The sequence below is a fragment of the Balaenoptera physalus genome, assembly GCF_965194825.1.
Source record: "Balaenoptera physalus genome assembly, chromosome: 6".
Taxonomy (NCBI): Eukaryota; Metazoa; Chordata; class Mammalia; order Artiodactyla; family Balaenopteridae; genus Balaenoptera; species Balaenoptera physalus.
In genome coordinates, this window is record NC_138885.1 from 119,778,155 (window position 1) to 119,803,172 (window position 25,018).

Genomic DNA, 25,018 nt, shown 5'->3' on the forward strand with positions numbered 1-25,018 from the left:
TTTTCCTTGGAATCCACTATACTAGCTGAGATATCAGACTCCTCTTTATCCAGACCCCGATTTCTTGGGAGAACAGACTTCAGAGCAAGATTGCGGCGACTCTCCCATGCTCGTCTTGCTGGGAATTCAGAAAGAGAGCCATACTTCACAGGCTAAGCACTACTGAGTAAGGAAAGCCAAACAAGGCCAATCTCTTTATTGCCCCCCCGCCCCCCACAGTACTGCTAGGAACCATCCTCCGATTCGAGGCTCACGGGCTCTCTTCGAGTACCAGGCCGGTAGGCTCCCCGACCCCGAGGCAGGCGGGGGTAGGAAGAAGCCGGTGTCCGACCCTTGGAGCGCTCCCAGCGGGCACAGTCGCGAGTCCTGCGGGGCGGGGGACCCTGCCAGTTGCCATGCCCCTTTTCCTGGGGAGGACCTTCAACCCCTTGGTTACAGGACTCTGGCTTTAGGTTCATGGGCTCCTTGGGCCCCTCAGGAGGTGGCAGTTCCTGGGTGTCACTGGTACCTTTGAGGGCATTGCACTCCCCTCCTTTTAGGTGCCTCCGTTCGGGCTGTCTCCAGGGACCTCGACTGGCCCGGGGAGGATCTAGCATAGCTTTCTGGGTCTCACCCAGCTTTTGCTGATTTCGCCCAGCCCCTGGAATCTTCTCACATGTGTACTGGGAGGCCACAGGCAGAGGAGCTGACAGGGTGGTCTGAGCAGTTGATGAGGTGGACTGTTCGGTGGCAAGGGTACTGGGTGGGTGGGATCCTCCGGAGGCATCTACAGCTGACTCGGGTTCCAAAGGGGCAGGAGGCTAGAAGGAAGTGAGCAGATGCAGTGAAGGGGATGCAGTTCCTCAAAGCGGGGAAGCGCAGGCCCCTCACCTAGAATCTGAGCCGACCGCCATCAGCCTATAACCTCCCAGGGTAGAACAAAGCTCACCCGAGGGCCACGGCAGAGGGGAGTTGGTAGGAAGGTTGGTGTCATAAGGGGAGGAGTGGGAAACCCTTCCCTCACCTGCTGGAGGCGGATGAAGTACCGGTTACGCTCAGCCTCGAGGTCAATGATGCCCCCCCTCTCCTGCTGTCTCTGGTAGAGCCTCTTGCGCTCTTCTTGCTGGCGCAAGCTCTCTGCATCGGGCTGGTACAGCTCCTGGAGGGAAAGGAGCAGAATGGCACGGAGAGAAGAATAAACAGGAGAAGGCAGACTCGAAACCCCAGCTCTTCCAGGACTGCCTCAGGAGATCTGCTCAAGGTTCTTGGTTTTATCCCTCAGACTGGGCTCCCGAACAGAGTTTTGGACTTCTGCTGGGGGCCATAGCTTTACAGAGAGGGCGCAGGCAGCTTGAGGCCAATTCCAGAGACCCCATTCAAAGCAGACGAGATGCCATTATCATCAGATGAGCAGCGAGTTCCCTTACCACAGGCTGCTGGGGTTCAGGGGCTGCTTTCAGCGAGGCAAGATCGTACACGAGTGGCTCTCTGCACACCGGGCACTGCACACCAACGGCCTTCTGAAAAGAGAGGTGAAATCGCACCCCTGCTTCCCAGCCTAGGGTGCTTGCCAGCTGCCCAGCCTCATCTGTAGAGGGCTGGGACGGAGGGGCATAGGAATATCTGTTCAGCAGTGACGGGGAGCAAAGCAGGGGCCGCCTAACTAGAGGTCTGGGAACCCTCTGAAACCGTGTGCAATATGATTACGTGTATGTATAAGGATGCCCCTTTTTCCTGGACAAAGGTGACCTTTCGTTAATCTCAAAGGTACCTATGACCCTGAAAAGGCTAAGGCGGCCCTGGAGTGGAGGGATAGAAGAGGGTATGAGAGTCAAGCGAGCGGGGGCAGCAGGTCGACCTGTCTGGTTGCGGCGTGCTGCCATTCCTGTTCCTGCTCCCGTCCCTGGGCCTGCAGCTCCTGCTCCATGTGCTGGATGTACCGAGCCAGGCAGTGGCAGTGGAAGTAGTGGTAACAGGTTGTTTTGGTAAAGGCCTCCTTCTCCTGGAGGGTAAGGCACTGTGTCAGAGCTCTCCCCGAGCCCTCCACTGTCTGTCACAGCCGACCCCCAGGTCCCAAGAGAGTAACCCACCTGGAAACCATAGAGGCAGATGACGCACTGGCCATGGGGGATGTTGTTATCTGTGAGAATTTCCTTCCCTTTCTGAGAGGAGAGAAGACACTGTTCAGATAGGGAGGCAGGGGCCAGAACTGTGAGTGAAGCTTGTCGACTACTCCCAGGAGTGCCTGGTGGGCTGTCTCCCACTGAGCCAGCTGGCCTTGTGTTCATGCATTTCTGTCTTGGCGATGCTCCCTCTGCTTGGAATCAATCCTCCTCCATGCCCACAGCCCTCCCCCCAAATCTACCCAGCTTCAAAATCCAATTTAATTGTTTTTCCACTCATTAAGTCACTTTTAATACATCTTGGGGATGAAAATAAAATACCTTAGAGAGAAAAAAAATGTTCAATTAAAACTCACATCTTCTGGGAGGCCTTTCCTGGTTATCCCCCTTTGAATATCACTCCCTCAATGAGCCTGTTCTGGAGTCAGCTTTCAGAAAGAAAGTGAAGCCATGGACACCCCAAATGGACAGAGAATTCAAAAGGCATCAGTTTGAGCTACGAAATACGCATTTGCACTGTTGTTTGAATAGCTAATACTCTGGAATTCCACAAAGTTCAAAGCTGCATCGTGGAGGCCTGACTCAGAAATGCTACAGTGGTCTATGCTCACTCTGACTCCAGGCCACCCACCTTCATTCTTTTTTTTTAAACTTTGGGTTTATTTATTTATTTATTTTTATGGCTGTGTTGGGTCTTCGTTTCTGTGTGAGGGCTTTCTCCAGTTGCGGCAAGTGGGGGCCACTCTTCATCGCGGTGCGCGGGCCTCTCACTTATGGCGGCCTCTCTTGTTGTGGAGCACAGGCTCCAGACGCGCAGGCTCAGCAATTGTGGCTCACAGGCCCAGTTGCTCCGCGGCATATGGGATCTTCCCAGACCAGGGCTCGAACCCGTATCCCCTGCATTGGCAGGCAGATTCTCAACCACTGCGCCACCAGGGAAGCCCCCACCTTCATTCTTTTCTGAACATTTTTCTTAAAAACTCAAAGTAGAGGAAAACAAGACTGTATTTGTGTTTTTGATCTCAAACAACAAAAGTTAGCTGTGTATATTAACTTGTAGCTCTAGGCATAGTTTCATGTGGGTTGTTTCCTTCACTAGGGTAGAAACTCTTTGAGGAAAAGAACCATGACTTTTTCTAGTCAGCTCCAATGGCAGACTAGCCTTCAAATGTTCATTTATGGCTAGACCCTCCAGGCAAGATCTCTTGCCATTTTCAGTTGCCAATGCCAAGAGAACAAGAAATGCACTGATAACGAAGCACGAAAAATTCAAGTTAAAGAGGAAAAAAAATTTTCTGTCACGATGCTGGAATAGGCAACTTGGGGAAGCTATGGAACTGTCTTTCGGGAGATTTTTTGAAACAGAAGAGAGTCTCACCTTTCTGGAGCAGTTTAGGCTTACCTAAACAAGAACTAAATGAATGTCTCCAGACATATTTAAGACTCTAGGCCCATGGCCTCCCTTGAAAGAAACTGCTCTAGCTGGAAGGCAAGGACATTCCCCCAGGCTAGCACACCTCTCACCTCGATGAGTTCATAGAGCATGGCAGTACCCAGCCCAGCCTCAGCCATGTGGCTCAGCGCCTGTGAGATCCTGTGGGGACAGGGCAAAGCAAACATTAGGCCTGCCCCCTTCCCTCACCAGACTGAGCTGTATCCCAACTTTTCCCTGCTCTGACCAGCCCGACTTACTTGTGGATCTGTTCATCTGAGAGTCCTCGGGGGTTACGGATAGAGATCTGTGGCACCTCATGGGGATACTAGAGAGAGAAAATACCACGCTACTGCTAATGCACTCCACCCCAAGGCCTCTCCCCTTCCTCCCTTTGCTGCCATAAAGTAGAGGCCTCACCTGTGCTGGGACCCGAAGCACCAGAGTGAAGCAGACATACTGTGAATCCTGGTCTTCTGCAGTGGCGGGGTGCAGGGTGATGCAGATCTCCCATGGTGATGATCTGCAGGTGGATGAAGTGGAGACCTGGGATGTGACTGGGCAGGGACTTGAGGGCTGGGGAGGATGGGGGTGAGAGAGTAAAGCAGGCAGAGGAAGTGAGCATCAGGCTCTTTCTTTGGGGTGATTAAAGGAATAGACTGTCTACATGACAGAAATATTAGCTCAAATCAAGGCCCACAGATACTGCACGGAATCCTCTTACTACCAAGGGGACTCCTGCCCACCTCTAGTTGAATACGTACCTGCCATTTCCTTTGACCACCTGTAGTTCATCCAGATAGATAGACTCTAACACTTCAACTTCAGAGGGAAGGACCCTAGAGAGACAGGGGAGATTGACTCACCATTACAACTCTCCCTATTAAAGCCTACTAAGGCCAATGAAGGCTGGCTTTGTAGAAAAATGGCAATCTGCGTGAGTGCATTTTCTTGCTAACCTCCATAAAAATGGGGGAAACATGTTTCCTTAATTTGTCAAGTGGCCAGGTAGAGAGCACAGGAATCAGAGTTTTAGGGATCATTTCTGCCAATAGATGAGGAAACAGATTCCCAAGAAGGTGAAAAGACTAGCCCAAATCTCAAGGCTTAACAGAGGCAGGACTGAGACCCAAACTAGATTTCCTGACTCCCTGTTTAAGTTTCATTGTACTGTTGGTTGTTCCTTAGTGGCCATCTCTCTGACCCAGAAATATGACATCTATTGATTAGCATTAAGGTTACCAATACCACTCCTGGCTTTCCCTACACCGTTCATGGATCCCAGTGTCTACACACACTGCCAATACCAGTCACTGTACACCTCCTCAAAGGAGATACCAACCTGAACAGAACAGATCTACATGCTGTAAAGGCTGTGCTGTAGTGGAAGAGCCATCAGCCTTGGAACGAGTAACAGGTGCCAATCACTTACCAGCTATGTGATCTGCGTAGTTACTTATATCTGTAAGCCTGAATTACCCTGTCCACCACATATAGATATTACCACCCACTCTCCACAGTTATCGTGAGGATGAAAGGTGATTTGTTTATGACAAGTGCCTAATAGTATCTTGGCCATAGTAGCTAATCTGTGTTCTCTTTTTTTCCTATTTGTATTAACCTTCTCCCATAAAAGGAAAGAGAGAAGGTTGTAGTTAATATTCAATGTATTTATAATCCCTGCTGTCTGACTGATCTAGATCAACTTGTGCAGGTCAGGATCCAGTGGCCCCTCCACCCACCCGCTCCCCAGTCCAGAACTCTCTTAGGAAGAGATTTCAGTGTCTCTGCCATCCCTCAGAGGACACACATGTTTAATCACAGAAACAGCAGTTGTAATGCCACTGAAGATGAGTTACTGGCTTGAGGCCACAGCTTTACCCAGATAATACATGGAAAGATACATGCTTGGTTTGCTTTCTTATAGTTATATTGCCCCTTCTTCACCAAGAGCAGGGCTGCCCTAGTGTGACATACATGTGTGTGTGGGTGTGTGTGTGTATACATGTGTATGTGTATATATATAGAGAGAGTGATTCTCAAAAATTTTTAAAGTCTTTTTAAGTCTTAGGCAGACACCTGAAAATATAAAATAGATAACGTAGGTAACAGTTGAGTACTTCTGGTTGACATGAGCGTTGGAGTCTTAGAGCACCGCAGGCTGGTTGTACAATCAATACGGCCCTCGCCAAGGCACAACGTGTCCCCTCAGAATCTTAAATTCCCCCTGAACAGGCTGAAAACAGCAAGTCTGGATGGTGTCAAAAAAGGCCAGCACTGGCTGGGCTCCCTGAACCTATGAAACACTGACGTGTAGCCTCTATCAAGAAGCCCTTCAATACTTCACCCACCCTACCTGTGACTTGGGCCCTGGATGTGAGATATGGGATGGGATAGTGGTAAGATGATGACAAAAAAAGGGGAGGTGGAACTGTAGAATGTCCTAGAACTAAGAACATAAGGTTTGGAGTCTGACAACCTGGATTCCTAGTCATAACTATGTACCTTTTGGCAACTCATTTTACCTCTTCAGGCCTCATTTAGTCTCCTCAGGTGCCTACACCTCAGAGTTATTAATGAAAAGGAGGCTTAGGTATGTTACAAATCCATCTTGATCCTCTCAGATCCTTCTCTGAGGTGGATGCCACACCCACTTTTTTTTTTTTTTTTTACAGCTTAGGACACTGACTCACAGAAGCTAGGTGGCCTGGTCAGCATCACACAGCTAACAAAATACGATGTGAACCCACATTTATCTATTTCCAAATCCCAGAGTCCTTCCATGTTCTGGTCCCTTGTGAAGAATGCTTGAGAGAAGGACTAGGAGCGCTTTTTGTGAGGTGTAAAGCTTTATTCAGACAACAGTCCTCATTAGTGCTGTCGGGAAGGGAGAAGGTTGCGGAAAGCCTCAGCGGAAATAGTCCGATCCGAGGGGAAAGGGGGACGGGAACTGGAGGACATCGGTTCTGGGAAGTAAAAGGTACGGGGAGGGGGGCGGAGAGCTGATAAACAGGTATCCCCCGGGACCCTGAGCAAATCCACTTCAGAAGGCGAGAATGGGACGGGGTGAAGCCGGAGGATCGAACCTGATAAGGCGCGGCCCGAACTAGCCAGGCCGGCGTTGATGCGGTCTCCTCCGGGTCAGACCAGTGCCCCTCCACCCACCCGCTCCCCAGTCCAGAACTCTCTTAGGAAGAGATGTAAGCGTCTCTGCCATCCCTCATCCCTCTCCCCGCCCCACGCGCCCGCCGTACGGAAGGTCCGCGGCTGCCGCTAGTCCCCCGGACCGGATCCAGGCGGTCCTCCAAAGCCCATGACCCCAAAGTTACCAGTCCTCCTCCCCTGCAGCTGCCGATGCAGACGCCGCCATGTCTTCTGCGGCCCGCAGCCGGAACCGGAAATAGCCTCCGGGCAGTCGGAGGCGGAAAGTAAAGCAGGGGAGGGAGAGTAGCTAGCGGCCGTTTCTAGGCAACCGCAGACTCCCGGTCCTTAGATGGTCCTGAGGGCCAAGGGATGGTTCGGAAATGCCCTAGGAAGTGCCTATGGGCGGCCCACCGTCTCTCCCACACCCCTGAACGCCTGTTCCTCCGAACCTCTGACCAGTTCTAGCGAGTAAAATTGGTAACAATGTGAGACTAAAGAGACCGGCAGTGGGGGTGGGACGATAAGTCCCACGATAAGAACGACAAGTCAGGCAAAATACGAAGGCAGCCAGAAGGGGCGGGGCTGAAGGCCAGGGCCGGCGTCCCTAGGCCTGAAGAGCTTGAAGCTCCTAGGCTTAGGGTAAGAGAGGCGCTCCTGTCCGCTAAGCCGGCGGGCCGGGGATGTGGGCGGGGGTGCTGAGGAGGTTGACAGTGGCAGGAACTTTGGGGTGGCTGGAAGGGGCAGGGTCGGTGGGAGAGGCTGGATATAGGGGGGCGGGGGCGGGTGGGCGAGGCTGGGTGGAGAGGGTGGGGTGAGGGGGAGAGGCTGGGTGGAGAGGGCAGTGGTCGGGTGGGCAAGGCTGGGTGGAGGGGGAAGGGGGACACGGGGTCGGGTGGGAACAAGGTTGGGTTGGGAGACAGGAAGAGAAAAGGAGGGAGGACTACGGAAGGCACTCTGCTCCAAGATCTCATCCTTTCATTCTCTACCCTACTTTGTTTATGAGGTCTGGATTGTTATGAAAACAAGGAAAAGGCAAGGCGGCTAACGTTAACCTTTCTTCCATGCCCGAACCAGGCCTCCCAGATGTGTGGAACTGTCCCTGGAGCTGTAGCCCTTCACCACCATCTCTATCTCCTTCCTTCTGAGGGATCCTGAAATCTCTGTCATGGAAAAGTACCACGTGTTGGAGATGATTGGAGAAGGCTCTTTTGGGAGGGTGTACAAGGGTCGAAGAAAATACAGTGCTCAGGTGGTGAACAAAGAGGGATATCTCTTGGGTGGTATTCCACACCCTCAGCTCCAGTGGAGAATGGGGCCAGAATACTGAACTGTATTCCTAGGACACTGATTCCTTCATACTTATGGAATATGAGCTCTGAAATTGGATTACTTGGGTTCAAATCGCAGCTCCACCACTTTCTAGCCTTAGAACTATAGACAAGTTACTCAACCTCTCTATGTCTCAGTTTCCTCATCTATAGATTGAAAATAAGAACAGCGTCTTATTGGGGTACGAGAATTAAGTGTGATGTCACACTGAATCACTTAGAACAGTGCTTGGCACCTAGTAAACAACAATTATTATTATTATTAATATTATTATCTATCATACCATGCAGGAAGGGATAAACCACCTGAACTCTATTCTTCCCTCTTCATTTTTCCTTCCTTCCCTTTCCCCTAAATCCCTTAAATCTTGAGTTCTTTATCCAGTTCTTTTCCCAGAATCCACCAAAGGGATCTGTCTGGCAGAGGCTCTTTCCTCCTAGGGTGAGAGCAGGGGAAACCTAGGTAAGGCCAGTGTACCATGGGGAAAGTCGAGTGGGAGACTAGCAAGTATAGTGAGAATTGCTCAAACAATCTGAAATCTGAGTTCTGGACCTTTGAGGCTAATGTTTCAATAGTGTGGTTAGGCCTTGACTCTTGACCTTACCACTGACAGGTGGTGGCCCTGAAGTTCATTCCAAAATTGGGACGCTCAGAGAAAGAGCTGAGGAATCTACAACGAGAGATTGAAATCATGCGGGGCCTGCGGCATCCCAATATTGTGCATATGCTTGACAGCTTTGAGACTGACAAAGAGGTGCGCTTTGGTGTTGGGTCACCTCTCGCCAAGAAGAAGGGTCCCAGGAATTTCCCAGCCTCAAAATGCATAAATGTGGAGCCATTAGTAGCATTGCCTTCTCCCTGCAGGTGGTGGTGGTGACAGACTATGCTGAGGGAGAGCTTTTTCAGATCCTAGAAGATGACGGAAAACTTCCCGAAGAGCAGGTATTCCTGGCTCAAACTTCTTCCACCCATGACCTCTTCTCAGTTTTAGGACTGGTAGCAAGAGCTGAGGGCATGGAGAGTCTCCAGTTTGAAAACTCCCAAGTAAAATATAAGAGTCTAGGTATATGTAGAGGCAGTGTGGTGTGACAGTAAAGTATGTGAACGCTGGAACCCAAATCTCTGAATACAAAGGTTGGGCCTGCCACTTTCTAGCTGGATCTTCTTGGGCAAGTTACTTTAACTTCTCTTTGTTTGCTTTCCTCATTTTTTGTTTGTTTGTTTGTTTTTACTTCCATTACTCTAGGAGGTGGATCAAAAAAGATCTTGCTGCGATTTATGTCAAAGAGTGTTCTTCCTATGTTTTCCTCTAAGAGTTTTATAGTGTCCAGTCTTACATTTAGTTCTTTAATCCATTTTGAGTTTATTTTTGTGTATGGTGTTAGGGAGTGTTCTAATTTCCATCTTTTACATGTAGCTGTCCAGTTTTCCCATCACTACTTATTTAAGAGACTGTCTTTTCTCCATTGTATATCCTTGCCTCCTTTGTTATAGATTAGTTGACCATAGGTGCGTGGGTTTATCTCTGGGCTTTCTATCCTGTTCCATTGATCTATTTCTGTTTTTGTGCCAGTACCATATTGTCTTGATTACTGTAGCTTTGTAGTATAGTCTGAAGTCAGGGAGTCTGATTCCTCCAGCTCCGTTTTTTTCCCTCAAGACTGCTTTGGCTATTTGGGGTCTTTTGTGTCTCCATACAAATTTTAAGATTTTTTGTTCTAGTTTCGTAAAGAAATGCCATTGGTAATTTGATAGGGATTGCATTGAATCTGTAGACTGCTTTGGGTAACATAGTCATTTTCACAATATTGATTCTTCCAATTCAAGAACATGGTATATCTCTCCATCTGTTGGTATCATCTTTAATTTCTTTCAACAGTGTCTTATAGTTTTCTACATACAGGTCTTTGGTCTCCCTAGGTAGGTTTATTCCTAGGTATTTTATTCTTTTTGTTGCAGTGGTAAATGGGAGCGTTTCCTTAATTTCTCTTTCAGATTTTTCATCATTACTGTATAGGAATGCAAGAGATTTCTGTGCATTAATTTTGTATCCTGCAACTTTACCAAATTCACTGATTAGCTCTAGTAGTTTTCTGGTGGCATCTTTAGGAGTCTCTAAATATAGTATCATGTCATCTGCAAACAGTGACAGTTTTACTTCTTCTTTTCCAATTTGTATTCCTTTTATTTCTTTTTGTTGTCTGATTGCCATGGCTAGGACTTCCAAAACTATGTTGAATAATAGTGGTGAGAGTGGACATCCTAGTCTTGTTACTGATCTTAGAGGAAATGCTTTCAGTTTTTCACCATTGAGAATGATGTTTGCTGTGGGTTTGTCATATTTGGCCTTTATTATGTTGAGGTAGGTTCCCTCTATGCCCACTTTCTGGAGAGTTTTTATCATAAATGGGTGTTAAATTTTGTCAAAAGCTTTTCTGCATCTATTGAGATGATCATATGGTTTTTCTTCTTCAATTTGTTAATATGGTGTATCACATTGATTGATTTGTGTATATTGAAGAATCCTTGCATCCCTGGGATAAATCCCACTTGATCATGATGTATGATCCTTTTAATGTGCTGTTGGATTCTGTTTGCTAGTATTTTGTTGAGGATTTTTGCATCTATATTCATCAGTGATATTGGTCTGCAATTTTCTTTTTTTTGTAGTATCTTTGTCTGGTTTTGATATCAGGGTGATGGTGGGCTCATAGAATGAGTTTGGGAGTGTTCCTTCCTCTGCAATGTTTTGGAAAAGTTTGAGGAGGATGGGTGTTAGCTCTTCTCTAAATGTTTGATAGCGTTCACCTGTGAAGCCATCTGGTCCTGGACTTTTGTTTGTTGGAAGATTTTTAATCACAGTTTCAATTTCATTACTTGTGATTGTTCTGTTCATATTTTCTCTTTCTTCCTGGTTCAGTCTTGGAAGGTTATACCTTTCTAAGAATTTGTTCATTTCTTCCAGGTTGTCCATTTTATTGGCATAGAGTTGCTTGTAGTAGTCTCTTAGGATGCTTTGTATTTCTGCAGTGTCTGTTGTAACTTCTCCTTTTTCATTTCTAATTTTATTGATTTGAGTCCTCTCCCTCTTTTTCTTGATGAGTCTGGCTAATGGTTTATCAATTTTGCTTATCTTCTGAAGAACCAGCTTTTAGTTTTATTGATCTTTGCTATTGTTTTCTTTGTTTGTATTTCATTTATTTCTGCTCTGATCTTTATGATTTCTTTCCTTCTGCTAACTTTGGGTTTTGTTTGTTCTTCTTTCTCTAGTTCCTTTAGGTGTAAGGTTACATTGTTTACTTGAGATTTTTCTTGTTTCTTGAGGTAGGCTTGTATAGCTATAAACTTCCCTCTTAGAACTGCTTTTGCCGCATCCCATAGTGTTTTCATTGTCATTTGTCTCTAGGTATTTCTTGATTTCCTCTTTGATTTTTTCAGTGATCTCTTGGTTATTTAGTAATGTATTGTTTAGCCTCCATGTGTTTGTGTTTTTTACGTTTTTTCCCTGTAATTGATTTCTAATCTCATAGCGTTGTGGTCTTGATATGATTTCAGTTTTCTTAAATTTGCTGTGGCTTGATTTGTGAACCAAGATGTGATTTATCCTGGAGAATGTTCCGTGCACACTTGAGAAGAAAGTGTAATCTGCTGTTTTTGGATGGAATGTCCTATAAATATCAATTAAATCTATCTGGTCTATTGTGTCATTTAAAGCTTGTGTTTCCTTATTAATTTTCTGTTTGGATGATCTGTTCATTGGTGTAAGTGAGGTGTTAAAGTCCCCCACTATTATTGTGTTACTGTCGATTTCCTCTTGTATAGCTGTTAGCAGTTGCCTTATGTATTGAGGTGCTCCTATGTTGGGTGCATATATATTTATAATTGTTATATCTTCTTCTTGGATTGATCCCTTGATCATTACGTAGTGTTCTTCCTTGTCTCTTGTAACATTCTTTATTTAAAGTCTATTTTATCTGATATGAGTATTGCTACTCCAGCTTTCTTTTGATTTCCATTTGCATGGAATATCTTTTCCCATCCCCTCACTTTCAGTCTGTATGTGTCCCTAGGTCTGAAGTGGGTCTCTTGTAGACAACATATATATGCATCTTGTTTTTGTATCCATTCAGCAAGCCTGTGTCTTTTGGTTGTAGCTTTTAATCCATTCACGTTTAAAGTAATTATCGATATGTATGTTCCTGTGACCATTTTCTTAATTGTTTTGGGTTTGTTTTTGTAGGTCCTTTTCTTCTCTTGTATTTCCCACTTAGAGAAGTTCCTTTAGCATTTGTTGTAGAGCTGGTTTGGTGGTGCTGAATTCTCTTAGCTTTTGCTTGTCTGTAAAGCTTTTGATTTCTCCATCGAATCTGAATGAGATCCTTGCTGGGTAGAGTAATCTTGGTTGTAGGTTCTTCCCTTTCAGCACTTTAAGTATATCATGCCACTCCCTTCTGGCTTGTAGAGCTTCTGCTGAGAAATCAGCTGTTAACCTTATGAGAGTTCCCTTTTATGTTATTTGTAGTTTTTCCCTTGCTGCTTTCAATAATTTTTCTTTGTCTTTAATATTTGCCAGTTTGATTACTATGTGTCTCGGTGTGTTTCTCCTTGGGTTTATCCTGTATGGGACTCTGCACTTCCTGGACTTGGGTGGCTATTTCCTTTCCCACGTTAGGGAAGTTTTCAACTATAATCTCTTCAAATATTTTCTCGGGTCCTTTCTCCCTCTCTTCTCCATCTGGGACCCCTATAATGGAAATGTTGTTGCGTTTAATGTTGTCCCAGAGGTCTCTTAGGCTGTCTTCATTTCTTTTCATTCTTTTTTCTTTATTCTGTTCTGCAGCAGTGAATTCCACCATTCTGTCTTCCAGGTCACTTATCCGTTCTTCTGCCTCAGTTATTCTGCTACTGATTCCTTCTAGTGTATTTTTCATTTCAGTTATTGTGTTGTTCATCTCTGTTTGTTTGCTTTTTAATTCTTCTAGGTCTTTGTTAAACATTTCTTGCATCTTCTTGATCTTTGCCTCCATTCCTTTTCCGAGGTCCTGGATCATCTTCACTATCATTTTTCTGAATTCTTTTTAGGAAGGTTTCCTATCTCCACTTCATTTAGTTGTTTTTCTGGGGTTTTATCTTGTTCCTTCATCTGGTGCATAGCCCTCTGCCTTTTCATCTTGTGTATCTTTCTGTGAATGTGGTTTTTGTTCCACAGGCTGCAGGATTGTAGTTCTTCTTGCTTCTGCTGTCTGCCCTCACTTTTCTCATTTTAAAATGGAAATAATAATAATGTCTACCTCATAAGGCTATTGTGAAGATTAATGAGTTAATTCCTATAAAGTGTTTGAAAGAGTGCCTGACACAAGTGTTCAATATTTCTAGCTATTATTTTGCTGTTGTTATTGTTAGGCACCTCTAGGTAAGAAGGCCCAGTGTGGTGGTACCAGAGAGGCAGGAAGGGATAAGCATTGTGGTTAAGGCATGATTCACCACCAAGACACAGTGGTTAGCAGTAGGATTTGGTTGAACACATTCTCCAGCCATATTCATTCTAGGGATTTCTCTGTACTCTAGCAACTAGGCCCCCTTCAGGACTTCCTGTCACAGCATTCTGTTTCCTTCCAAGCATTCAAAATTATTTGTAAGTCATCATCTTATTTGTTTTGTCAGTCTTGTTTGTTTGTCTGGCTACTTCTCTTGAGAAAAGGGACTTTGTCTTATTTAATAACAGCTAATATATATTGAATGCTAAGTGCCAGGCACCATTCTGAGCAATATGTTACTTTACATGCTTTAACTCATTTAAATCCTCACAATGATCCTATGAAATAAGTAGTATCATTATTGTCGCCTTATGGATAGATGATGAATCTAAGAAGATAATTTGCATGTGGTCCTGCAGTTAGTGAGACTCAATAAATTTTCCTCAAACGAATGAATGAACAAATGAAAGAATGAATGAATAGGGGAGCAAGAAATAAGGAATGTATCTTGTGAAGCTCTGGAAGAAAGGGAAGGAAGAGAAGATCACATCAGCAGTAGTATTAGGGTGGAGTCTTTGGGCTCATCCGCAGACTCCTTCCTCTGACTTCTCCTTTCTTCCTCTCAACTGACTGTTTGACCCCTAGGTTCAGGCCATTGCTGCCCAGTTGGTGTCAGCCCTGTACTATCTGCATTCCCACCGCATCCTCCACCGAGACATGAAGCCTCAGAACATCCTCCTTGCCAAGGGTGGTGGCATAAAGCTCTGTGACTTTGGGTGAGGTGCCTGACCTTCTGTCTCTGCTTTCAGTTCTGCAAGGAGCCTTAGACCATATGCTTGACTTCCTTGGGCCTCATTTTAGAACCTGAGCTGGAGACTGGGATTCCTGCTGGATCTTGGAAGATGGTCTCTTTGTTCAGGTTGGGGATATCTCACACAGTGGTAGGTAGCAGTGACCAGCTCTAGTGTTTATTATTTATTTATTTATCTATCTATTTTTTGGCCCCGCACCACTGCTTGCTGGATCTGAGTTCCCCAACCAGGGATCGAACCTGCGCCCCCCTGCAGTGGAAGCACAGCATCTTAACCACTGGACCGCCAGGGAAGTCTCTCTTGTTTTTATTGAATATCTTCTTTTTCCATTTTGATTCCATCATCTACTGCAGATTTGCCCGGGCTATGAGCACCAACACGATGGTGCTGACATCCATTAAAGGCACACCACTCTACATGTCTCCAGAGCTGGTGGAGGAACGACCATACGACCACACCGCGGACCTCTGGTCTGTGGGCTGCATACTGTATGAGCTGGCAGTGGGCACTCCTCCCTTCTATACCACGAGCATCTTTCAGCTGGTCAGCCTCATTCTCAAGGACCCTGTGCGCTGGCCCCCCACCATTAGTCCTTGCTTCAAGGTGATGAATACTGAAAGACTGCTTTTGCATCAGAAACCTGTCTCCCTCTGCCCTGTTCCCTTTTCCACAATTTTTTTCCAGAGCTGGGGCTGCACTTTGCAGTTACTTAATTGATGCAGGAGCTGGGGCAAGCTGCCTTGCTTTTGTACTGCAGGGGCTTATTCTGGGAGGGTGATCTAAGGTGTGCCCAACTTGGGAGTAGCAGCCCCTCCTTGGGTCAGGCTGTCCTTTATCAAAATGGAGAGGTAATTTCAAGACACCAGACACAGATATTGGTCCCTTTACACACTCTCTATTCTACTAATTTCCTATCAGATGCAATGTCCGTATGATTTCTAGATTTGCCAACACAGCTGTCCTCTTCCTGAAAGAATCTTTAGATATCCAAATGGCCAGGGCTAATGGGGCTAGCTCACTGATTAGGGGCAGAGGATAGAGATGGTGCCTGTTTTTTGCAGTTAAATCTCAGCAGGCCAGAGGGAGGGTGGGAGGGAGGAAAAGGAGTTGACCTTTTTTATTTTTCATCTAGGGCAAGATTTGGGCCTTCAATAAAATTTAAATGCAGCCTTCTCCCAGAGTAAAATCTCATTATAACTTTCCTTTGTTTTATCTAAGATGAAAAGAGACAAGTTTCTCCCCAACCTATTTAGTTGGGGGTGGCCCACATAATTATCAAAAAGAACCTAAACAAAGGAAACATAAGTGGGTGAGATACATAAGATATTCATTCTCCCTTAGGACAGACATGCAGGTATCTCCAGCAAGAGCCAAGGTGTAATGATCACCTTGTTTTAGAACGGGGGTCGTAATCTACTAGTACCTTCTATTCCTATTTCAGGCCCAATTGAGGATTTCCCCAAGGATACCTCATAACAGATGTACCCTTTTCAGACAGTCTCCCTGCCCCTCCACCATCTGAAGACTTGCTGAAAGATTTGTTTTTGAGTGCTCCCAAACACATCTTTACACAATGACTTATGCGTGTGAGTGTGCTTTTAACTGTAAGTGCATTTGTTTCTACCCAGCACAAACAAACCGCAGTCAAAGGGAGGGCAAAGTGAGCAGTTTGGGACCCCCTTGAATGTTTGCTTTCTGAAGATGATTGTGAAGGTGACATCCCTCTCTTTCTCTTCGTTTTTTTTTCACTTCTTCACAAAGCTGTTGACATTGAGATTTCTGGTTTTACTTCTGGGGTTCCAAAACGTCCATGGACAGGAATTGGGGCTCCCCAGGAGGTGAGGCAGTGAGGTCTGTTCATGATTTCAGCCAGGGAAATGAGGCCTAAGGATAGGATTAGAGGGTGTGATTAAGACCAGCTAGTCTGTTGTAAGAATGCGCTCAGGAGTCTTGGTTGGCCGATTCTGATGAGTTTGAGAGAGCCTGTGGAGAAGTGAAGGCTGATGGGGTATCCTTTCTCTCCACAGAACTTCCTTCAGGGACTGCTCACCAAGGACCCCCGGCAGCGTCTGTCCTGGCCAGACCTCTTACATCACCCCTTTATTGCTGGTCGTGTCACCAGTGAGTCCTTAGGGTTCCCAGGGCTCTTGCACTTCCCTAGTACTCTACCCAATGCAACCCCTGACCCCAACGTCTGGATCCAACATATATTCTTTTCCCCACCAGCTTGAAATTTCTCCCTAGCCCTTTGCATGACCCTTGCCACTTCCCTTGTAACCCCAATCCCTCTTTTTTTTTAAAAATTTTATTTATTTATTTATTTATTTATTTATTTATTTATTTATTTATTTATGGCTGTGTTGGGTCTTTGTTTCTGTGCGAGGGCTTTCTCTAGTTGCGGCAAGTGGGGGCCACTCTTCATCGCAGTGCGTGGGCCTCTCACTATCGTGGCCTCTCGTTGCGGAGCACAGGCTCCAGATGCGCAGGCTCAGTAATTGTGGCTCACGGGCCTAGTCACTCCACGGCATGTGCGATCTTCCCAGACCAGGGCTCGAACCCGTGTCCCCTGCATTGGCAGGCAGATTCTCAACCACTGCGCCACCAGGGAAGCCCCTCCAATCCCTCTTTGTCACTTTGTCAAAAGCGTCTCCTTCCACAGAAGCCTGGAGATGCTGAAGTTGTCTCTGGCCAAATGGAAACAGTGGCGCAGCTCCAGTGTGATCACCTGTCCCCCTCTTCTCTCCTTGCAGTACTAACCGAGTCAGCAGGCCCAGATTTGGGTACCCCATTCACCAGTCGCTTACCCCCAGAACTTCAGGTCCTAAAGGACCAACAGGCGCATCGTCTGGCCCCCAAGGGCAATCGATCTCGCATCTTGCGGCAAGCCTGTAAGCGCATGGCTGAGGAGGCCAAGCAGAAGGTGTGTGGGGCAGAAGGGCATGTATGACATAGCCAGGCTAGTGACTGGGGGAGTTGGAGAAGGAGGGTGACTTTCTAGGGTTGGGAAAGGACCACGAATAGGATTCATAGTGCCTTATGACAACTAAATAGTTCTGACTCAGTGTCTCATTTCCCGCAGAAACACCAGAACACAGGACCTGCCCTCGAGCAAGAGGACAGGACCAGCAAGGTGGCTTCTGGCACAGCCTCTCTGCCCAGACTAAAGGCCACTCCTCAGGAACCAAGCCTCTTGACTGGGGTCTTAGGCTCAGAAATGAAGAGCAGCTGGGCTGAGTGGAGGGCTGGAGAAGCTCCCCCTGCACCTTGGTGAGGAGGGTAGAACCAGGATTTATAGGATGAGGTCGCTTGCAGATCTTTGGCTCCAGTCAAAGCAAATACAGCATGGTCCCTGTCACTCACTACTGCCTAAATGTAGACAGGGCCCTGGGAGTCTTGAGTCCTGGGTGCCTGAACCCTAATTCCAGGTATTGATACTTTCCTGATTCATCAGGAAATGTGGAAGCTTTCCTTTCTCTATGTCTCAGTCGTATTGATACGTTAACTGAAAAGGAAAGAATCATCTCCACGCGAAAGGGAAGATTATTTGAGTTGAGAGCTATGGGTGAAAACCGCCAAGGTAGCTTTGAGAAGAAGATCCAAAGTAGGAGGGCAGTCAAGGATATGCATGTAGTGGACCTATCCTGTCCTGGCCAGATCCTAGAAGGAGGTCTCCTCTAGCCAATCCTATATGGCTTATATGAACTCTAAGCCTCACAGGTCTGGAACTCATCTTACTCCCTGCTTCCTCTGGCAGGGAAAACTGGATCACCCAGGATTGTGAGCGAGCATTCCCAGAGCTGAGGCCAGAGGTGGTGGGCCAGCAGAGCCTTGATGCAGTGGACCTAGAAAATGAGGTGAGACCTAGGGGCTCCTCCTGGCCTTGTCCCTGCCATGGGATATTGGGTCTTGGTAGATGTTTTCTGGAACAGTGATTCCCAACCCTCCAAAGAATAGCTCCCTTTGTGTTAAAAATTGCTTTCTTATTATTTATAGATTTTAATTGCATAGTATCTGAACATTTAATTATCAAAAATTGGAGTACATAAGTAAAAAGGAAAGTCCCTCTTGAGCCTTATTTCAGTCCCAGAGGTGTCTGTCTCCTTCCAAACTTTTTGTTCTTTTACATATGTATGTATGTATATATATATGTATATGTATATGTATATATATGTGTGTGTATGTATGTATATATATATATATATATATATATATATATGCCTACATAGAATATATAGTTTGGCTGTTTTTACATTACTGAGTTCATACCATATGTATCATTTTGCCTCATGCATCTCTTACATGATCTGTTCTAGAGATCTTTCTACATCTACTTCAGTCTTTTGTTTTTTTAGGGTTTTAACTTTTTATTTTGAAAACATTTCAAACTTAAAGAATAATTGTGAAAATAGAACCAAGAATTCTTATATACCCTTTCACCCAGATTCACCAGTTGTTAAAATTCTGCCACATTTACTTTATGGTTCTCTTTCTCTATACATGGACACATCATCTTTCTGAATCATTTTAGGGTAAGTTGCAGACATGCCCCTTTACTGCCAAATATACTTCAGTGCGTATTTGCTAAGATCAAGGTGATGCACTTGCACCACCTCAGTGCAATTACAGAAGTCAGAAATTTGACACTGATATGATTCTGTTACTTAATCTACAGTCCATATTTAGATTTTGCCAATTGCTCTGGTAATGTTCTTTATAGCAAAAACATGTTTTTCCCCCGGTCCACAGTCCAATCCAGTGTTAAGCGTTGCATTTAGTTGTTATGCTTCATTAGTCTCCTTTAATCTGAAACCGTTCCTACTCTTTCTTTGTCTTTCGTGCTTGATAGTTTTTAGGTGCACAGGTCAGTTATTTTGTAGAATGTTCCTCAAATTGATACTTCCACATAATTAGATTCGAGTCATGCATTTTTGGCGGGCACACTACATAAATGATGCATTGTCAGTACTACAATCTTTTTAACACCTTAGTATGTCCTAATATGGATGTGCCACGGTTGATTATTCCCTTACTGACTGGCTCTATGATGTTTCCAATTTTTTTTATTATAAACCATGCAGTGGGCATCTTTCTAGGTGTCTCTTTATGCACACCTGCCAGTGTTCTCCAAGAGACTTTTCAAGACCCCTCACTTACTGCCAACTCTACCTTTTTAAACGGGTGGCTGAAAAAAATACATCTGTGCCAAAGGAGTCACTGGCCTTTTGCAGTTACTTCATGATTCCCCAGGTTGGGAGCTACTACCCTTGAACCTGACACACTCCTCCTGACCTCTTTCACTCCCTGATGCCTCAGGAGCCAGACAACAATGATGATGAGTGGCGGCACCTGCTAGAGACCACTGAGCCTGTGCCCGTCCAACTGAAGGCCCCTCTCGCCCTGCTGTGCAATCCCGACTTCTGCCAGCGCATCCAGAGTCAGCTGCATGAGGCTGGAGGGCAGGTAACCAGCAGGAGCATACCATGGATGAAATTGGAGACTGTTTTCACAGATAAGGCATTAAAAAACGTTGATTGACATAAGGAGAAAGAAAGTTTGTCCCTTTCCTATTCTCTTTCACTCCTTCTGTTTAATTCAAGGAGATTTGCCAACCTCCTTTAGTAATACAGAAAGAGCAGACCTTGGGTTTTTCTTTCTGAAGGGAAAAGTATTCCTCTAGAGCAGGGATCAGCAAACTTTCTGATGGAACGTTTTTAGGCACTGTTGTCCAAGAGGAAAAAATGGAGGATATCATGTAACTACTTCTATAATGAGAGAAAACACATTTCCACAAAATTTTTGACAAAATTAAAAATATGTAACAATTTAAGTGTGTAATATTTTCTAATGCAGGTATACTAATGAGAAGAATGAGATTCTTTTTTAGGGGATAACATCTTGCTTAATTGGTGTTCATAATTAGTATTCTCTCCTACAAAGCCTTTCCTTGTGTCTCTGAAATGGTGATCTTCTTTCCTGGGAACTCACCAAAATATGTTGCATGCACCTCTCTCTCTTTTCTTTAAAGTTTTTTAAAATTTAATTAAATTAATTAATTTATTTATTTAGGCTGCGTCAGGTCTTAGTTGCGTCATGTGGGATCTTTCGTTGCGGCAAGCGGGCTTCGCTCTAGTTGTGGCGTGTGGGCTCCAGGGCTCCTGGGCTCTGTAGTTTGCAGCACGTGGGCTCTCTCGTTGAGGCGCACGAGCTCAGAAGTTGTGGCGCGTGGGCTTAGTTGCCCCGCGGTATGTGGGATCTTTGTTCCCCGACCAGGGATCGCACCCGCATCCCCTGTGTTGGAAGGCAGATTCTTTACCACTGGAAAGAAGTCCCTTTTCTTTAAAGTTTTAAAAAAGTTTTAGTAAATTTACCAAGTTGTGAAATCATCACCATAATTCAGTTTTAGAATATTTTCATCACCCCAATAAGATCATTCTTAACTATTTACAGTTAATTATCATTCCCACTCCTAGTAATGGGAGACTACTTTCTATTATATTTGCGTTTTCTGAACATTTCATATAAATATGATCATACGATGTATAGTCTTTGTGTCTGGCTCCTTTCTCTTAGCGTAATGTTTTTGAGGTTCATTCATGTTGTAGCGTGTATCAATACTTAATTCCTTTTCATTGCTGATTAATATTCCGCTGTACGGATATATCACATTTTGTTTATCCATTCCACTAATTGATTGAAATTTGGATTGTTTCCAGTTTTTGGCTTTTATGAATAACGCTGCTGTGAACATCCATGAGGAAGCCTTTGTGTGGACATATGTTTTCATTTCTCTTGGGTGTATGCATAGGAGTGGAATTGCTGGGGCATATAGTAAATTTATGTTTAAGATTTTAAGAAACTGCTGAACTATTTATTTTCCAAAGTGGCTGCACCATTTTACATTCTCACCAGCAATGTATGAGGGTCCTCATTTCTCCACCACCTTGCCAACATGTATTACTGTCTGTCTGTTTGAGTGTAGTCATTTTAGAGAGTGTGAAATAGTATCTCATTGCCATTTTAATTCACATTTTGCTAATGACTAATGTGAGCATCTTCTCATGTGCTTACCAGACATTTGTATTAATATTTCTTCTTTGGTGAAATATCCAATCATTTCTTTGGCTCATTTTTAAGTTGGGTTGTTTTCTACTTGAGTTGTAAGAGTTCTCTGTATCTTCTGGATACAAGACCTTTATCAGATGTATGATTTGCAAATATTTTCTCCCAGTCTCTAATATGTCTTTTTATTCTCATAAGAATGTCTTTTGAAGCACAAAGGTTTTAAATTTTGAAGTCCAGTTACCATTTTTTTCCTTTGTGGATTATGCTTATGGTGTTGTATCTGAGAAATCTTTTTTAAACCCAAAGTCTTGAAGATTTTCTCCTATGTTTTTTCTAAAAGCTTTCTAGACTTTTAGCTCTGACATTTAGGTCTCTGATCCATTATGAGTTGATTTTTGTATATATTGTGAGGTAGGGATATAAGTTCATCTTTTCGCATGTGGTTATGTAATCATCCTAGCACCATTTGTTGAAAAGACTCTCCTTTCGCTCTTGAATTACCTTGGCACCCTGCACCTCTCTTTTGGCCCTTACCTTGTGTTGGATAATTTTTCAGTAGGGAAGGAGGTTAACAACTCTGCCTCCAGGGTAAGACTTTCTGAGTTAGAATTCCAGCCAAACTACTGTGTGTGATTATTGACTACTTACTTAATCTATCTAGAAGCTTCAGTCTCCTGGTCTATAAAATGGGTAATTGTATTTACTTTACAATCACTAGGGTTATTGTAAAGATTAAGTGAGTAAATAAGTGAACAGATTCAGAACAGTGAGTAGCATATTGTAAAGCACTTGATGTAAACGTTCGTCTTCTTTTGAAGAATAACCTTTTAAAAAATAACCATTTAAAAATATAATACTGTCCTGTATAAGAATAAGTGGTAGGTAGAATCTGGCCTGCAGGTCATATTTTGTCAACCCCTGATCTAGAGTTGAATAATATGTTTTGTCTATCTGGAGTTGAGCGACATTGTTTTGTGCCCATTGTTTTTAATTTTCAGAAATGTGTGTGTGTGGTTTCATTTTGTTTTAAGGTGAAGGGCTGGAGAAGGGAGGGAGCAGATAGGAATGTCACTGGGTCTGTCACTGACTGAGGGGAGGTGTTCCCCTCTCCCCCCGGTTTGGTCACCTCTAAGTCAGGTGACCTGGCCATCTATATTCCCCTTTCCTGGTACACTTTCTCTGTTTCTCTGTTCTCCTTTTCTGGGTTTTAGATTCCCAAAGAAAGGAATGAGAACATTTAGTCTGCTTTGTCAACATCTTGGGGACACTTGGTATCTGTGACTCTCCTTCCTTTACCTCTCATAATATCGATCACTGTCTCTTTCCTTTGTGTCACCCAGATCCTGAAAGGCGTGCTGGAGGGCGCTTCCCGTATGCTTCCTGTGCTCCGGGTCCTGAGCAGTCTTCTCTCCAGCTGCGGTGACTCTGTTCCCTTGTACTCCTTCTGCCGTGAGGCAGGGCTCCCCCGGCTGCTGCTCAGCCTCCTCCGACACAGCCAGGAGAGCAGCAGTCTCCAGCAGGTAAGCGCTGTGCCAGGAGCCTCTCAAGACTTACCAGAATTTCTTCTCTTTGGATTTCTTTTCTTTGAACTGCCATCTCTATTTGGCCCAACTGCCTTCTCTTTTCTTCTTCTCCTCTCTAGTTAGTAGATCATGAATTGCAAATTCTCATGCCTTCCGAGGCCAGGCAGGTAATGTCATCAGTGAAGTAGACTGTGTGTGACTATATGAATCAGTGGGAATGTGAGAAACTGAGATCTCGTGCTCAGTCGGAACGGGGCATCCTCTCCTCAGCGCCAGCTCACTGTTGCTAGGTGGGAATATGGGCTCAGTAGTACCAGATCCTGCAGTTTTCCAAGAAAAGCTAGAAATCCAGATTTTTATGTGCAATTTCCCAATATTTAGAGCACTGTGTTTTGAAAGGTAAAATCCTAGGCTTTACCGGACTGATTTTATAGAGCAGGGTACTGAAATTCAGAGATTAACTAACTCACACACGGGCACTGCCTTGTCAGTGGTCATGGAGATGATAAGCGGGAGAGCTAGGAGTGAGTCTCAGTGTCCACGTCCCTGTGCTGTGTCCCAACGCAGCTGAGCTGAGAGGCCAGAATGCAGAAATGTTTAACGTGGCCAAGGCTTGGCGGCTGGAAGCTGCACTCTGCTGATGAGTGTTAGTCTTGAGAGTTTTTAAGGAATTTAGAAAAGAATTTGAGCTATTTTGAAAAATAGAACCTCCTAAACTCCAAAATGCTGTTCAGGCCCAAACAAGACACATTTTCTGGCTGTTTACAGCCCGTCGGCCGCCACTTTGTTGCCTCTGGATCTCCTCTCTCTGTCCAAACGCTCTCTTCCCTCTGTCCCTTTCTGTTTGCTCAGCCTGACTGGATATCTGACACCCTTTTCCCTTAGTCTTTGTTTCCATCCCCTACATTGCCCTAACTCTCTGTCCTCTTCCCTGGCAGCAATGTTGGTATGGGACCTTCTTACGGGACCTGATGGCTGTGATTCAGGCCTACTTTGCCTGCACCTTCAATCTGGAGAGGAGCCAGACAGGTGACAGGTGGGATGAGAGGCAGTTTTGCTCTGTTGGCCAGTTTGGCTTCAGTCTCTACCCCCATTTCTTCCCATCCCCATTAGGAAGAGGCTAAGTAAGGAGAAGCCGTGATTTGTGCCAGGTTTAGGGGTCAGCTGAGTGACCTCTTAGCGTCCACCTAGTCCTCTTAAGGACCCCGAGACTCCTCCAAGTTTGCCCACAGAATTTCAGCTTCTAAGGGTTAGCAGTCACACTAAATGGAAGGCTCAGGGTGTGAATAAGCTAGAGAAAATGCCAAAGAGGCCTGGAGGTATGTATGTGAGACTGTGTGTGTGTGTGAGGGGAGAGGGGAGAGAGCACTCTGATGTGTTCCTTTGCAGAGATTCTCCTACCTGCCCTGAACTGACCCATTCACAACATGTGGGCTTTTAGTAGAGAGATGAGAAGAAACCACGGACTCATTTTTTCCTAGCCTACAGGTATTTCAGGAGGCTGCCAACCTCTTTCTGGAGCTCTTGGGGAAACTACTGGCCCAACCAGATGACTCCGAGCAGACTTTGCGGAGGGACAGCCTTATGGTAATCTGCTCCCCCTTCCAGATTTCTGTCTGTGGTTTTCCCTGTGTTTCTCCCATCCTCTTTCTTATGGCTCTGTAGGGTTAGATCGAGGTAATACAACAAATGTTTGTTGGATGCCAGCTATGTGCCATATGCCATCTGAGTAAGAGAAAGTCCCCATCTTCAAGGGATCAGTGCTAGTCTAATAGGAGAGATGTGATCAAGGACAACAGTGTGAAAAATACATTAGAACTTCATGTAAAATGCAGAAGCACCACTGAAGAAGACTAACGCTACTTGGAGGGTCATAGAAGAAATATTTTTTTTTTTTTTTTTGGACCCGCCATGCAGCATGTGGGATCTTAGTTCCCTGACCAGGGATTGAACCCGCGCCCCCTGCAGTGGAAGCACGGAGTCTTAACCACTGGACCACCAGGGAAGTCCCTAAGGGTCATAGAAAAAATCTTGAAGAAGGAAATCATCTCTGCTAGGATTTGAAGAATGCACAGAAGTTTGCCACGTGGATGAGGCAGGAAAGTAGGGAGGACATTCCGGGTAGAAAGAGCAACCT

General features: G+C 45.1%; 2 protein-coding genes across 3 annotated transcripts in view; one reads left to right on the forward strand and one right to left on the reverse strand.

The window, feature by feature from the left end:
* Positions 1–167: 167 nt before the first annotated feature.
* On the reverse strand, positions 168–6,949 carry RNF25 (ring finger protein 25). Of its 2 annotated transcripts, none has more exons than XM_082466104.1 (10): positions 6,864–6,949; positions 4,299–4,373; positions 3,955–4,057; positions 3,795–3,862; positions 3,627–3,696; positions 2,070–2,141; positions 1,838–1,981; positions 1,407–1,496; positions 1,004–1,138; positions 168–800 (listed from the first exon to the last, which is right to left on the reverse strand). In XM_082466104.1, the coding sequence occupies exons 1-10, from the start codon at positions 6,902–6,904 to the stop codon at positions 225–227; spliced, it is 1,374 nt and encodes a 457-aa protein (XP_082322230.1). In that variant the 5' UTR covers positions 6,905–6,949; the 3' UTR covers positions 168–224. The 2 variants fall into 2 exon arrangements, with proteins under 2 accessions (XP_082322230.1, XP_082322229.1); XM_082466103.1 differs by having other exon boundaries at positions 1,407–1,499.
* A 232-nt stretch (positions 6,950–7,181) lies between these two features.
* Positions 7,182–25,018, forward strand: part of STK36 (serine/threonine kinase 36) — a 35,642-nt gene continuing 17,805 nt past the window's right edge. Inside the window, exons 1-14 of the mRNA XM_082466076.1 lie at positions 7,182–7,317; positions 7,753–7,927; positions 8,621–8,761; positions 8,872–8,949; positions 14,130–14,260; positions 14,650–14,899; positions 16,324–16,417; positions 17,047–17,216; positions 17,376–17,563; positions 18,051–18,150; positions 19,610–19,756; positions 22,699–22,878; positions 23,820–23,917; positions 24,363–24,468. Of these exons, the coding sequence (XP_082322202.1) occupies positions 7,844–7,927; positions 8,621–8,761; positions 8,872–8,949; positions 14,130–14,260; positions 14,650–14,899; positions 16,324–16,417; positions 17,047–17,216; positions 17,376–17,563; positions 18,051–18,150; positions 19,610–19,756; positions 22,699–22,878; positions 23,820–23,917; positions 24,363–24,468 (1,767 nt within the window). The 5' untranslated portion in view covers positions 7,182–7,317; positions 7,753–7,843. The remainder of the gene's footprint in view (positions 7,318–7,752; positions 7,928–8,620; positions 8,762–8,871; positions 8,950–14,129; positions 14,261–14,649; positions 14,900–16,323; positions 16,418–17,046; positions 17,217–17,375; positions 17,564–18,050; positions 18,151–19,609; positions 19,757–22,698; positions 22,879–23,819; positions 23,918–24,362; positions 24,469–25,018) is intronic.